Raw genomic sequence first — 14,183 nt, 5'->3', positions numbered from 1 at the left:
GTCTTGGTTTGTTTAAAAAATGAGAAGTTTAGAGGGAAGATGTTTCTGTAGTAGATCAGCCAACAGAACACACGTCTGAAACTTGAAAAGGAGTCCAACCAGACAGGGTACCCTTTTTGTTTTTTTCTGCATGAGGGAACAAAGGCAATGAAACTTCACTTTATTTAAATCACAGCTAATTCTGACAATTCCAGACAAAAAGCTGGAGGGGCCAGATGTGATGTACTTCATGTAGTAGTGATGTAATGTAGTTTTAGCTTATTGGTATTAACTTACTTCAGTGATCCATTGTGTTTAGAAATGTTCTCTGGTCACAGTTGCATTTGAATACATTTTTTCACACTTTAGCAGAACAAACTGTACTAAAACAGGAAAAGAAAAAATAGTTCTGCATTGAGATTTGTAAGAAATCATTTAAATTATTTTCCAGAAGTTACCTGGAAAATTAACAATGATAGCAGATTTCACAGAAGGATAGAAAAAAGACCAAACTAAAGTCATTGTTAGATGTAAATAGACTTCTCTGAACAGTCACAGAGTTTAGGTTATTCGATTTTAATCAAGATTGACAAGTATTCATGTACATTTCCCAGTTCCTGGTATTTAAAAAAAGCATCTTACACGCTCAGGATGCATTCATTTACAGCAACAAACATCTTTTTTATTTAATGTTTCAAAAAGATAAAATACAAACCAATTTTTTCTGAAAACCTTTGACCTAAAAAACCTAAATTTATTCATGACTAAAAATGATCAGTCACTGACTCAGTCTGTTTACAGATGTAGACAGACCGGCATGAAAACTGTACACAAAGCAAACGAGTATAAAATGTGACACATCTGAAGAAAATAAGCATGAGAATCTCCCGGTCACGGTGTTGCTCACAGCCCCATCACAGAGGGAAACACAGCAGCACCTGTGGAAGGAAAGAGAGTGCATTCAATCCATTCACAATGTCTCTCATTAACCCCTGTCATCTAAACTCACACGACATCAGAATCAGTCTGCGTCTACTTCAGCGCAGTCTCGTACTTTTTGGGCTACCTTGACCATCTCCTGTGTCCGATTCCGGGACTTTCCAGTCCAGTTGGCGCCCTTTTTCATAGAGTCCCTTGAGGACCTTCCTCACTTCATCATTCCCGCCGCCATGACTCAGCTCCAGGTACTTCCTGTACAGCTGCAGGGCAGTGCGCGCATCCTCTATGCTGTCATGGGTTTCCCCCTGGATGTTGAGGTCTGTGGACATCAAGAAGAAACCGATCAGAAATGACTTAAGGTAAACTGTTAACTTCAGATTTCAGTGTGAATATGAGGAATTTAAACAGATCCTTTAGTGCAGGAAATCCAAAAAATCCTCTAATTTATTTAAAGTGCAGGTGCTGAAGTCAAGAATTACATTTATTGATAACGAGTGAAAAAAAATGATTATGTTTATACATTTTTAAGTGTTTCAGCTTGAAATGTGTCTATAACCTTGACAGAAAGGTCCACGAAACTCATACATCATCAGTGTACTGTAATCTGCTACCATCTGGGATTTTTTTACACTGCGTGTATGTTGGAAGTTGTGATTTTATTTATTTATTTATTTTTTGATTGGTTGGTTTAAGACTTCAAGATTTAAAGGAAAACTCACACATATTTGAATTGGTTAATTTAATTAAATAAAAAGTACAGGATTATTTTTTGAGGCATTCATCTGTATGTCTGAAGATCTTTGAATGCAAAAAGACTTTAATGCTGTATATAGACGTGAGTGGCAGGTAAGGCTCATGGGCTTCTGTAGAAGATGCTACTGTCAGCTGCTCCCTTACACCATGTGTTAACTACTAACCTTTGTTTTTTGTACATTTTCTGATTTGTTTGTTCTTACAATAAGCTCTATATTTTGATCTTGACTTACCGAGAAAATACCAGGCAAGAAATCTGAGAGAAATCATCCTCTTGCGGGGCAAATGGAAGAGATGGACAGTATCGACAACTTGGTCTTTTGGAACCTTAAAAAACAAAATAAAAACCTTAAAAATCACATCTAATCACTCTAAGAGTTGTGAGGTGTCTGAATTTGACTTTACTGAGCTCTAAATTATACACACTACAACAACAACATACCAATAAGTTGATGACACGAAAGTCTTTCTGTAGGCCGTGACCTACAAAGCGAACTCCTGTGTCAATGAGGAAGCGCAACTTTAGGTAGGTTGACTTCAGAGTGGTCAGATGCTTAGAGGATATTTTGGCATCCAGGTCTCCAGGTTTGATGCCAGAGTATTGTGTCAAATAGTCGACCACCTGGAAGAACAAATTGACAAGTTAGCGGGTGGATCCTTTAAACATTATATACTCATACTCTCTGCAGCTTCTCACCTGCTCCTGAGTGGAGATGTAGTCATCGATGAAGGGGACCCCCTCATTGGGCCCCTGACCCCTCACACAGGTGATCCTGGCCACAGACATCTGACTGGGCTTAATGGTTGATTTGGTGCCATCACTGCGTAGCTCTGCTTCTTCCTGCAGACGCACACATTAAAGAGTTGAGTTTGTTTAATAACAACAAGATTACTTTAGAAAGACCCCAGGTTGCCAGTGGACTCGAACCCAGGACCTTTTCACGATAATAAATCAGCTTTTTACAGCTTAGGGGTAAAAAGCATTCCATTTAACACAGTCTAACCTAGGAGAGCACAGATCACTAACCTTATTAACTGGATACCTGGATTAGTTTCATGAGTTAACCATTATGACCAGTCTGTTGTGACAGAGAGCTCCCTGTAAATGTCTATAATATTTTTTATCACCTTCTTCTTCAATTGGCAGGCTTTAGGGGTCACCTCCATCTCACCCTACCCATAACACCCACCAACCCTCTGCATGTCCTCCTTCACTACATCCATAAACCACCTCTGTGGTCTTCCTCTTTTCCACCAGACCAATAGCACCAATTTGTCCAATATATCCACCATCCCTCCTCTGCACATGTCCAAACCGCCTCAGTCTTGCCTGTCTAACTTTGTCGTGACTGAGCTGCCCCTCTGATGAACTAATTTCTAATCCTATTCTTTCTGTAACACTTTTTTCTCATAACCAGGTCATCAGCTACAGGTAATACTTAATATTTAGTGTTATAGATTTCAACCTGGAAGCTATTTCTTTTAGTTATTTGGTTTAACATAAGAAGATACAAATCATAATCATGTCATGATTAAAAAGGGCCTGATGTCTCCAGCTCGCTGTAAATTTCCATGCCATGGAGATTTGAGTAAAAGACTTTATTGTCAGCTTTTCACAGGTAAACAACTCCAAACAAAAACTTCAAAGAGTACATTGCGCTTTGAAGTCACACTGCTACAGGAAAAGCAGAAGTGGTTTAATCCCATGGATTCCTCTTTATTATCAAAGTGTTTACACTAACCGCAAAACAATGTGACAAATATCTGGCAATTTCACTGCTTTGAAATCCCACACAACTATATTATTTTCAGTTTCAAGTTAACACCAGTGCATTATGGTTAGAATAGTTCTCCTTTAAGGTGGGGAATGTTGTAGTGGAGTGGGTGGATAAAACTTGAATGGGTTTTGAATTAAATTCATCCAAAATCAGAAAAAAAATTCAAAGCCACACAAAGCAGAAGTATGCGGAATGAAGAGGAAGGATCTTTTAATACGGTAAAGCAAGCAACGACAATCCGATTAATGTGGTTACAAGTGTTTTACAGGGTAATGTATTCACACAGTGGTATTGTGGTTAGAGTTACCTGATTGAGTGTTACAAACTCAGCGTCCAGCCCCACCAGATCACCAGCCTGCGGCATCTCACTGACCATGAGAGGGATAAAAGTGGCATGTGTCTTCCTCTGCTTCCGAGCTAGTGACGCCTCTGTGAGCAGCACGCTAGCATCTATGGGATTTTTAACTGAGGCAAACAGCAAAGCATGAGCAGTTAGATCAATAAAAAGAAAACCTTCAGATTTATTGTGCTGAAACTTACTGCGGAGGTCGTATTTGGTGTGGTAGTTTCTCTTAGCGTAATACAGAATGGCTGGCACTTTCCAACTCACATCAAACTGTGCAGCCTCAGTCTGAAAACAAAAAAAACAATAAATAGATAGATAAAATAATAAATAGATTTAGATGACTGCACACATTTACATTAGCAAAAATAAATAAGCAGTAAAATCCTTACTTTATCAATCGGTTCAATGAGGAAGTCATTGAAAAGGTACCACTGCTGGTGTGTGACTCCCTGAAATAATACAATCATTTTAAATGTTAAAAATGTAACTTTTCAAAGTGACTTTATCTCAGACTGTAATTTCTTATCTAAGACTAACGCACCTCTTTTCTTTGATGGTAGGTCTCACCCACTTTAATGTGTGCAACCAGATTACCACCCGTGCGAGCATCCAGGATGTGCGGCACCGTGACCACCAAGTCATACAGAGAAGCTCCCTCCGCCTCTTCAGCAGCACTTAACTAGTAACAGATAAAGTACGATAAAGAGAAGATAAACTTTTTTTTTTAACCACATGCTGTTACAGCAGCCAAAACAGTACGCCCAATTTACGATAAATAACCGTTAAAATAGAATATCTCAGTAACTCAAACTCTAATCTGATAAACTGAAATGGACTAGTAAATTAAAAAAAAAACAAAAAAAAAACAGAAAGGAGCACAGATGAACAGAAAAAAGTGAAGTAAAATAAATACAGGGGTTAGAGATCTAAAAGTTAAAGACAATAATGGTTTAAAATGATCTAAAAATTGAAATAAAATATAGTTAAATGCTATATATAAAAAATAATAATATGGCAGCAGGGTATTCCAGACATTTTCCCAACTAATACTGTCCAGTTACTCCTGAAGTTCCCAGATGGGAGAGCAGGCCAGATGAGATATATAATGTTTTCAATGGTTTCTGAGACATCCCGGAGTAGACCCATTCACCTCAACTAACTCTTTTGGTAATAACCATAGGTGACTTGGAGGTGCTTATACCAGCTGTTTCCCACTTGGCTGCAAACCACACCAGTAAATGCTAACAGTCTCACTCAGATGAAGCCCGCAGAACCAAAAAAAGGGATGCTATTCTGAACTTCCCAAAGCAGATACCCACCCCAGCTACATCTACACTAATTCAGGTTCCTTCCACACCAGTGAGGGAACATTCCACATCCCAATGAACAGACAGTGATGCTTCGAGTCAACATATCCAAGCCCCTGTCTTTTCTTGACAACCAGGTCACACTGCACCTGAGCCCAGCATCTCTCCCTGCATGTGGTGGGTCCATAGAGGGGCAGATCTGTTTACAGGTTTTGCCCCACTCAGTGCCTGGCAATGGGGATTTACTACATCTCTCTTAGTCTCTTATCCCTGCCCTGATAGCAGTTAGCCTTGGAAGATGAAACAGATCCCTGGATCAAAGGGATGTGCAAATCCCTCTCTCCACAATAAGGTGCCAGTTTGTCAGGGGTTGTAAAAAGCTATATAAAAAGTTACATAATATATAATATAATAAAGTGTGTGTATACAGTAAAACAAAATAAGAGATATAAATTTAACAAAGAAAGAATAAAGATGACTTATTAAATGTAATGGGGAAAAAAGTGCAGCAAATGTCATATAAAATTAAAATTGATCAATATAACAATGTCTAAGTGTGGCCAGCAGATTTACTGCTCAGAGATACTGCAGTGAGTGGACAGGGAGGAAAATTAAAGACTGAAATTATTTCAAATTGTTGTTAGCTCAAGAAGCTCTAAAGGCCTCACCTCCTCGGTCTCAGACCACCTGCTGATCTCCAGTCCTTGACTTTTGCTGATGGACATCTTGAGAGTGGCGGGGATCCAGATGTGCCGCAGATCCTCTGTGCGAGTGTCAAAGGTGATGCCCTCCATACCGCAAATCTCCTCCCCACTGCACAAAGTTTAAAGTGTAAAGTTCAACAACATATTTAATCACAATATAAGATAAAGAAGTGCAATTTCAACAGCACATCTCAGTTTTTCTACATGATCAATGTAGAAATTACAGAAGAAGATCTGATAGCTCAGTGCCAAAAGACTGTCCCATATTTGATGTTTCTTTTTTTCCAACGGAAACTTTTCTGTCATTTAATTGTTTATCCAATCCTCACTACATTGGTGTAGTATGAATGGACACAGGGGGAGGTCTTTATCGGGAGGAAAAGCTATAACACAACAAATACAGTTAAAAGTCCAATAATTTATGCCCTCCTTCATTTTTCCAAAGTTGTCTACCAGGCCAAATTGGAGTCTTTGTCAAGCTGATTCTGGCCTGACTAAGGCCTCCAAACCTTATGTTTGACACCCCTAAGGCTTCTCAAAGTGCTCCTTCCAATGTACAGCTGTGTGTGTGTGTCTGTGTGTGACTATTTCTTTGAAATGAAAAGGGGTCTTACTCTACTTACTCTAAGCACCACTCAGTGGGCATGGGAGGTGGTTCTTTAGGTTTTGCTGGTTCCTCTTTCTGCTTGGCTTTATTGAAAGCATACTATAAAAAAAAAACATTCATGTAATTAATAACAAGTTAATTAAAACCAAGAAGGTCTTCTTTTTTTCTTTTTTTTTTAATGACAGAATCAATGTCCCTTACCTCGGCCTGAACCTTCCAGAATTCGGCCTCTTTGGCACTGTTCACCTCACAGTTTATCACCAAAACATCTGGGAGACATCGAATGTTCCGTGTCTGCACCTACAGTGTAACACAAACACACTATCACTCTGCAGCATGGCTAACAATCTGTTATGCATTAAAAATATGAGTGAATAAAAGCTGTAACTCACTGTGGGCTGATACTTCTCACAGTTTTCACACCATGCCTGAGTGCTCTGCTCCAGGCAGATGCTTTTCTTCAGGATCTCAGCAAAGTCATACTCCTTTATTGTTTTTTCTGAAAAATATCAGAGTCAAATGAATATACTGGTAACAGATATAGCCTACTGCTCACTCAACATTAAAACTACCCATATGTAATGGAGGACATTCAAATATTTAAAGCTACAAATACAGAACAATAAAATATAGTAGCTCTGGAAAAGGATATACAGAGGAAGATAAAAAAAAAACAGATATTGGAAACTGATAAGATAAAATTATCATTCTTATTATTATTATTTTTAAATAAGCAGATGATATATATACACATGTAAGAAAGAGGAGATATTATGAGTGTGAAATGCACACCTCAGTGCTCTCAAACTGACCTTGAGCGTTCTGCTCGGGGTAATGCATGGTGAAGAGCAGCGTGAGGGAGGAGCGGACCGTTTCTTTGCCACAGCGACACAAACTACTGTTCTCAACTTCACAACCAAACAGCTTTCCAATGACAGACTCACCAGAGGAGCCCAGAGAACTGCAACACAAACACAGAGCAGTCACATTTGTTACGCAGATGTTATCTTTTATAGATCCCTGTACGGAAAAAATGGTTTCTACTTTTATAAACAAACTTAATAAGACTGGAAATATGTTCTGTAAGACTGCAGGGCTTACTAGACTCACAGAGCAGTTTTTGCTCTGTGAGTGACTAGCGGTGGGGAAAGAGTAAGGAATCCTGCAAATGATTCACTTTCTCTCAACAGAGGTACAAGTTCCTGTCAGGGTACCCGTCTGATCTTTTATACAGTCTCACGTAACACTGTTAAATAAATCCAGGTGATGTGAGGTGCTTTGTAATGTTACTTTCACTTCATTGTTAGATTATGTAATTATGTCTTTAATTGTGATGCCTTTTTTGATGTGGTTGTATTTATCGAACAATCACCACACACAGAAAGAGAATTTCTCAAAGGATAATGACAACATAACAACTGAACCATTTCTAAGCATTGGTCCCCAGGCACAACACCCATATGTGTGTGCTTTGGCCAAGGGCGCAGTGACGGGAATAGTAAAGTAACCATGTTAAGGATGGGAGAAACACCAGCTCCCGAGGAAACCCACAGACCCAGGACTCTTTCTCTAAGCAGCGCTAACCTTTGTGCTTATTTTCACCTTTACGTGAAATTATTTTCAGCCTAGAACACATCCAGACTGATGTATTATACCTGCTGCTAGCACCTCTGTAGGCTTGCGGACCCTCCTGCTCCTGTGTCTCCTGGTGAAGCTGGGTGAGGATGAAACGATTCCAACTTTGGATTAAGCGACCAAGCCTAGCCTTCCCCGTTTGCTCGTCCGAGTCTGAGAGGATCAGGCCCAACGCCGAGGCTTCAGGGATGGTTCGAAACGCTCTGAGGAAGTTACTGGCCTTGAGGAAGATGATAGGAGATGGTACTTTGGGAAAGCTACATAATAAATTATTGTCCAGTTGCAAAGAAATGAGGATTCAATTTAAGGGTTCTGTATTTCCCAAGAGGCTGAATCGTTATTTCAGAGAAATGAATGGAAAAAACTTACCTGACATGGATCTCCTCGTGACAAATCTAACATGCGAAAGAGGAAGCCGAGCTCACAGGCCAAACAAAACTCTTTCTGGCACAAATGATTCTGAACAAGACACCGAATCGGCTCCAGGAAATATAACACCTAAGACATCAATAAAAAACCAGAGAGCAACTCTTGATGATGTCTCATATAAAAAGTAAATTTTTACCAAACACACTGTAAATCTTCAGTCTCTTACCTGGATCATGCAGTTACAGTAGGCATTGGGAATGTGTGGCTCCAGGCCAGCAAACAAGGTCCTGTTGTAATGTTTGAAGTCAAAGTCCTCCAATCCAAGTTTAGAGTATTTAATTGTGACCTGAAGCAGACAACAAACACATCTTCATCATGTGTTTTGGAAATCTAAATTTACAGCAAAACATTATAGACTGTGATACCTCAAAGATAAATCTCATCTCTATATGAGTACGAGAATGAAATAAAGTCCAACCTTTCTATACTTTTTGGGCACCATGTAAAGATGTGGCTCTTCATCACGTCCTATTGGTGACTCAGGGACCTGGTTGTAATTATCATAATCAGGCTCCACATCTTTAATTTTATAAGGAACCTGAAACCAAAACAGGGACCAAAAAAAAAAGTTAAATTATGTTGAAAACCATGTGTTTAACAGGTTTTCAGCCTTAAAATAGAAAAAAATTGTTAGGATTTTGTGAAGAAGGACAATTTAAAATCTTTTTTTCCAATTTAGATTAGCATAACCAAGTTCTTCACATGCCTGGTTCCTGGGGCGGGTACGAGGATTTGCTGCGTAACCAATGAAGCCAACAGTTTTCATAGTGCGGAGGATTTCTGGGTCCACCGGAGGGGCTCGTCTGTTTAAAAAAATAAACATTTAAAAATTAAAAAAAAAAAAGACATGTTTTAGATTGTAAAGCAGTTAAGCGGAAAAGGGGGAAGGGGCAGCTACAAGCCATGCTTCTCATTCTGAAGTGTCTTTAATAATGAAACAGGACTAAATTAATATATTCATTTAAAAAAAAATACCAACTGCATCATAAACTTTACAAAATCTGGACACGAAAAAAAAATCCTACCAATTTCAAGCCATAGTTTACATATTTTAATTAGTGTCGTAAAATATGGCGGGTCTCTGTCCCTTCACATAAAGTGTGTAATATATGACTTCAAATACAGAAGTCATCATTTCCATAGGTAATGTCATCAACTATGACTGCAGAGAAGAGAAATTAACCACTCCAGATTGTCAAGTAACATGTTTATGGTATGAACAGTTATGTCATGCATGAGATCGTACATCTCCATTGATCCTGCTTCTCTTTCCTGGTTTGGGTTTACCATATAAATTCAGAAAAGCTTGAAAATGTTTGATATTTCTCCACACTGTTTAAAAACTTCTTTTTTTTCTTCTTTTTTTTGTAAAGAAAAACAATCCTTAAAAAACTGAAGTCAACAATGCTTTACTCTGTCTCTCAATTCTTTCCAACTTCCTTATTCTGTCTGTGGCATCCAGCCCCGAGCCCACAGGTTCCTGCTGAAAATGTAAATTTCTTAAAAACACGTCATAAACCTATAGTTTAATTTTCCACTGAGGCTAAATAAATTCCTAAAACAGCTGGGAACTTAAAGTCTTGGCAATAGTGTATTTTTTGGAACCACTTTCTGCCTTTGATGCATTTCTTTGTATTTTGAGAAGTGTGACACTGTAATGTGGAGTTCGTTTGAGATAAACTATAGTGACCCTGATGAACTTTTAAAGACAAAAACAGTTTGGTTTTCTATCCAAGTTACTTTCCAGAGTGTGTGTTTCAGTTCAGTTTTTGGTGACTTATTTGTTTTTAATTTTAGTTTTTAAGTTAAGTACAACAGTTTTGTATATACTGTTAATAATTGTGTTACCTGGGGCTGGGTGTAGCCAGGGCAGTGGGCCAGTCTGACAGCAGAGGCTCAGTGCTCGTCAGCGGCATGGGGATCAGAGAGAGGGGCAGCAGGTCGTGATTCCAGTCCAGCTGAGGCAGTGTGTCCACGAGGCAGGGCAGGGCAAATTCCGTCTCCCGTGAGTAGTCGTTGAATGAAACTTCTGGAGCATCGGACCAAAGGTGCACACATCCCCCTGAATCCCCAAAGGCTAAGGCTTGTTTGCTTGCTGACACGTCAAAACTCATGAGCAACTGGCCCACTGTGTTGACGTGAAAAATATCTGCCATGTTGGCAAGGCCGGTGGGCTCACAGAACTGGCACTGACCTGGAAAAAGAGAGAAGGCAGGCGGTTATAGCGAAGCTAAATGTACCATCCATCCATTCTCTTGCACTTTCAATTCAGGATCACGAGGCGGGGGGGCTGGAGCATATTCCAGCTACCATAGGGCGACAGGCTGTCGGACTGTTGCAGGGCCAACACAGAAAGACAGACAACCATTTGCACTCACATTCACACCTATGGTCAACTGAGAATCACCAGATAACCTAATCCCACTAACTGCATGTCTTTGAACTGCAGGAGGGAGCCACAGAGAATGCAAACTCTGGCCAGAAGGCGGATTCATACCCAGGACTAGCGCTAACCCCCACACCATCATGTTGCCCCGCTACATGTACCAGTTTTTGGAAGCATAAGAGACTGCGGTAAACTACTTATCAGATGTCAGTTTTGTTATTGACTTTCCTAATGATAATATATCAAACTGAATGATGACTCCTATCATCAAAGTGTTCTGCTTTAGCTCTTAAAACCATACAAGACCAGAAAACTGCAGTCATTGCATGAGGTCCTGTGCAACAGCTGGAAAGAGGAACAAACACATCAGGAATGCCACAACAGCTCTTGCTGGCCTCACTGTACAAATTTGAGACAGCATTAAAATGAAAATAATTGTGTACATTGCTTGTGTCATGAGCACACTCTTCTATAGCACTAAGACCTGGACAACATACTCCAGGTGGGAAAAAGACTCAAACCCTTTTCACTTATGATACCATAGTTACAAAGAGAAAAAAATACATTTGACTGTAATGTCGAAATTTAATTCTTCTTGGTATTTCACTTATGTTGACCAAACAAACCAAGGAAACTAACAAGCAATCAGACTAAAGAACTCTAAAGTTGACTAGACTCTTTAGTTCATACCTGTCTGTGAGATGATTGCAAGCCGTGACGTGTAGGTAGGAATGAAGCGCAAGAAGAGGGGATCCACATGCACCTGAAGGGGGGTTACAGCACGCATCATGCGGAGGTCATACACCATGAGGAAACGGTCACATGCCAACCCATTCAGGCCTCGGCTGGAGAATCCACATGCAGCCAGAAGGTTTCCGTGAACATCAAAGTCTGACAAGCTGCCAGAAAATGCATCAAACTCATGCTCCGTCTTAAAGGTACGCAAGTCACGAAGGGTCACCTGTTTTGAATGGAGGGTAAATGTGAGAGTCATGTAAAACAAACAAATATATTTTTTCAAAACGGATATAATCATATGAGACTTACTTTGCCAGAAGTGTGTCCACAGAAGAAGAAACGATTGGTCTGACGCATTATTGCCACTCCAGGTACCTCCACTGTGAACTGGAAGGACAACCAAAACAGCAGACAGTCAGACACTCGCTGTGAAGTGCTATGTTGTGCCAGTGGTCTATGCTTATACCAGGCTTGATAAATGCAAGCCTGATGTCTTACTTTTTGAGTTTCTTGGACTGTATTCAGGTCAACTTCAGCCACATAGTTTTGCAATCCACCCATGAGCAGCGTGTTGTTATCAGTCATGAGGAGGCTGTGCATATCAGCTCCTTCCTCCATCCTGCAAAGCACCAAAAATGGCCATTAATTCCATAACCGTAAAAATATTTTCACAGCTCCATGTCATAAACAATCAATATGAGCACAAAAACAGACAGGTGACATAAAGGAAAAACACATCCCTATTTAAGATAGGTAGGATTCACAATAATGTCTACTGACAGTGTTTCTTCTGTATTTTTGCAGAAAACTTCACCAGGACACTTAATGCTGTATTTTCTCTAATTTCTCACCAACATTGTGCAACATATCAACAATCAATGTAAGAGTAACACTTACGGATAATCAAACATGACGAGACCTCCACGAGTGTAACATCTCAGGTTGCATTTAGAAAGGAACAGCACGCCTGTTTCCAAACTCTGAATATGTCGGATGTCATCGGTTGCGTGCACTTGGAAAGAAGAGTAGCGTGCCATTGTTGGTCCAAAGAATGATGTTACATGACCCTTAAAAGAACACAAAAAAGGAATATTACAAAGTGTAACGGCTGACGAAACGATCTGTCCTCCAATATAATTCTGGGTCTCACTCTGTGGTTTCCCATCCAGAGCATTTCCTCCTGCAGGTCAAAATGTGTTGCAGTGACAGGGATGCCAACTTCTGAAACTACACTGTGCAGCTCAGAAAAGATCCCCTCCATCAGGTGTACAGGCTCCGGGACGGTCACAGCCAGTCCCTCTGGGTTTAGCTCCACACCCTGGAGTAGGTTTGGGTTTAGGTGTGGGTCCATGGAGGGTTCCAGGCCTGCATCTAGAGTTCCATGAAGGCTGGCTGAGTATTCACCCATCCCAGGGTCGAGACCGTCAAAGTTCATCATGGATTCAGTTAAATCAACCTAAAGAGAAACGCCAACACATGTTAATAGTGACACCGGGGTCATGTTAAGGTGTTGGATTGGAACCAGTTTGTCTTTGTCTTTTTGTTGCTGGGTCTGAAGTGCTCTAATGTTAGGATGTTAGGCTTGGAGAAGGTTCTTTCGAGTTTTTCCTTTTCCAAGACGGTAGTCTTGTTTTGTTTCTTTTTGGTTAAAATCTGAGGTTGTTTCTTTGACTTAATATCCCATCATACTTTTAGAGGTGGAGAAGGAATTCGGATGAGAGGTGAAACATCTTAAAAAACCTAAGAAGTTGTTAAGTATTCCTAAACGCAGGCGCTAAAGACTACAATGACCTGGATGACTGAGAATCTGCAAAAACATCCTGCAGCTTTGATGCTAGCTTTGACGTAGCTTTAGAGTTCGCGTTTGTAAGCTAACAGGGGGAAAAAACCGAAAGACAATTCTCTGGTATCCATTTCTAAAACGTACATAGGGCAGATAATCTAAAAAGTAAAATAAAATAACTCACACACAAGAGTAGTGTCTAATTTAGCCGTGTTTGAACGCTGTTTGTGTCCTTTATCTAAATTAGCTAATGTTAGCAGCGTTGTGGCTAACCTAAATTGTTTATGCTAAACTGTACGACACCTGTAATACTAAACAGGCCCACCCATTTCTTAAACTTAAAAATATACCGATTTAAGGTCATCACCTACCTAAGCCTGAACTGCAAAGGTGTCCATGCTCACACTTCATTCACAACAACAAACATACGGACACTGGAAAACGTTTCCGGGGCACCTCTGGTGCGTTTAGGAACCGCGCTGGAGCGTAGGCTTCCGTTGTTATGCCAGACGCACATTTCATCTTGAAAATACAGTAGGCTTATTCATTCAGTCTTTAAGTTGATTAACTATTCATTCAGTAAAACAGTAAATTATCTTATTAATCATAGTTCATAGTTTATGTTTTTCACTGACAAAAACACAAGCACATGAGATTTATAGGTCCTTTTGGAGTTGTTTTCAAACATCTCAGTTATCTTGACAGCTAACTTGACAGCGCTAAAAAATATATATATTAATGTAATACTAACATCAATTATTCTCTTTGTATGGCTAGGTCTCTAACCCTAGCGCCGCAT

General features: G+C 39.9%; 1 protein-coding gene across 2 annotated transcripts; it reads right to left on the bottom strand.

Moving 5' to 3' along the window:
- Window positions 1–539: 539 nt before the first annotated feature.
- On the bottom strand, window positions 540–13,856 carry pan2 (poly(A) specific ribonuclease subunit PAN2). 2 transcript variants are annotated; one of them, XM_063464676.1, is made up of 26 exons: window positions 13,756–13,856; window positions 12,752–13,057; window positions 12,499–12,668; window positions 12,100–12,220; window positions 11,911–11,988; window positions 11,554–11,824; window positions 10,326–10,671; window positions 9,184–9,280; window positions 8,896–9,015; window positions 8,644–8,763; window positions 8,418–8,546; window positions 8,069–8,268; window positions 7,226–7,374; window positions 6,806–6,912; window positions 6,615–6,713; window positions 6,430–6,512; window positions 5,771–5,915; window positions 4,337–4,474; window positions 4,185–4,244; window positions 3,990–4,080; window positions 3,757–3,914; window positions 2,369–2,512; window positions 2,114–2,293; window positions 1,905–1,998; window positions 1,034–1,237; window positions 540–917 (listed from the first exon to the last, which is right to left on the bottom strand). In XM_063464676.1, exons 2-26 carry the CDS (start codon window positions 13,037–13,039, stop codon window positions 883–885), a joined length of 3,627 nt encoding a protein of 1,208 aa, XP_063320746.1. In that variant the 5' UTR covers window positions 13,040–13,057; window positions 13,756–13,856; the 3' UTR covers window positions 540–882. The 2 variants fall into 2 exon arrangements, with proteins under 2 accessions (XP_063320746.1, XP_063320747.1); XM_063464677.1 differs by having other exon boundaries at window positions 1,046–1,237.
- Between the last annotated feature and the right edge of the window lie 327 nt (window positions 13,857–14,183).

Source organism: Pelmatolapia mariae, linkage group LG20, assembly GCF_036321145.2.
Source record: "Pelmatolapia mariae isolate MD_Pm_ZW linkage group LG20, Pm_UMD_F_2, whole genome shotgun sequence".
Classification (NCBI taxonomy): Eukaryota; Metazoa; Chordata; class Actinopteri; order Cichliformes; family Cichlidae; genus Pelmatolapia; species Pelmatolapia mariae.
Note: the sequence above shows the minus strand (reverse complement) of the source record. Positions and strands in the feature narration are given on the sequence as shown.

Bases quoted from the DNA above. Each gene is read 5' to 3' on its own strand.
- pan2 (XM_063464676.1), bottom strand. From the start codon at position 13,039: ATGATGAACTTTGACGGTCTCGACCCTGGGATGGGTGAATACTCAGCC. The intron at 12,221-12,498 runs GTAAGTGTTACT...GGTGCTTTGCAG, and splicing joins CTCGTCATGTTTGATTATCC to GATGGAGGAAGGAGCTGATA. The intron at 7,375-8,068 runs GTATAATACATC...TTTGTGTTGCAG, and splicing joins TACAGAGGTGCTAGCAGCAG to TTCTCTGGGCTCCTCTGGTG.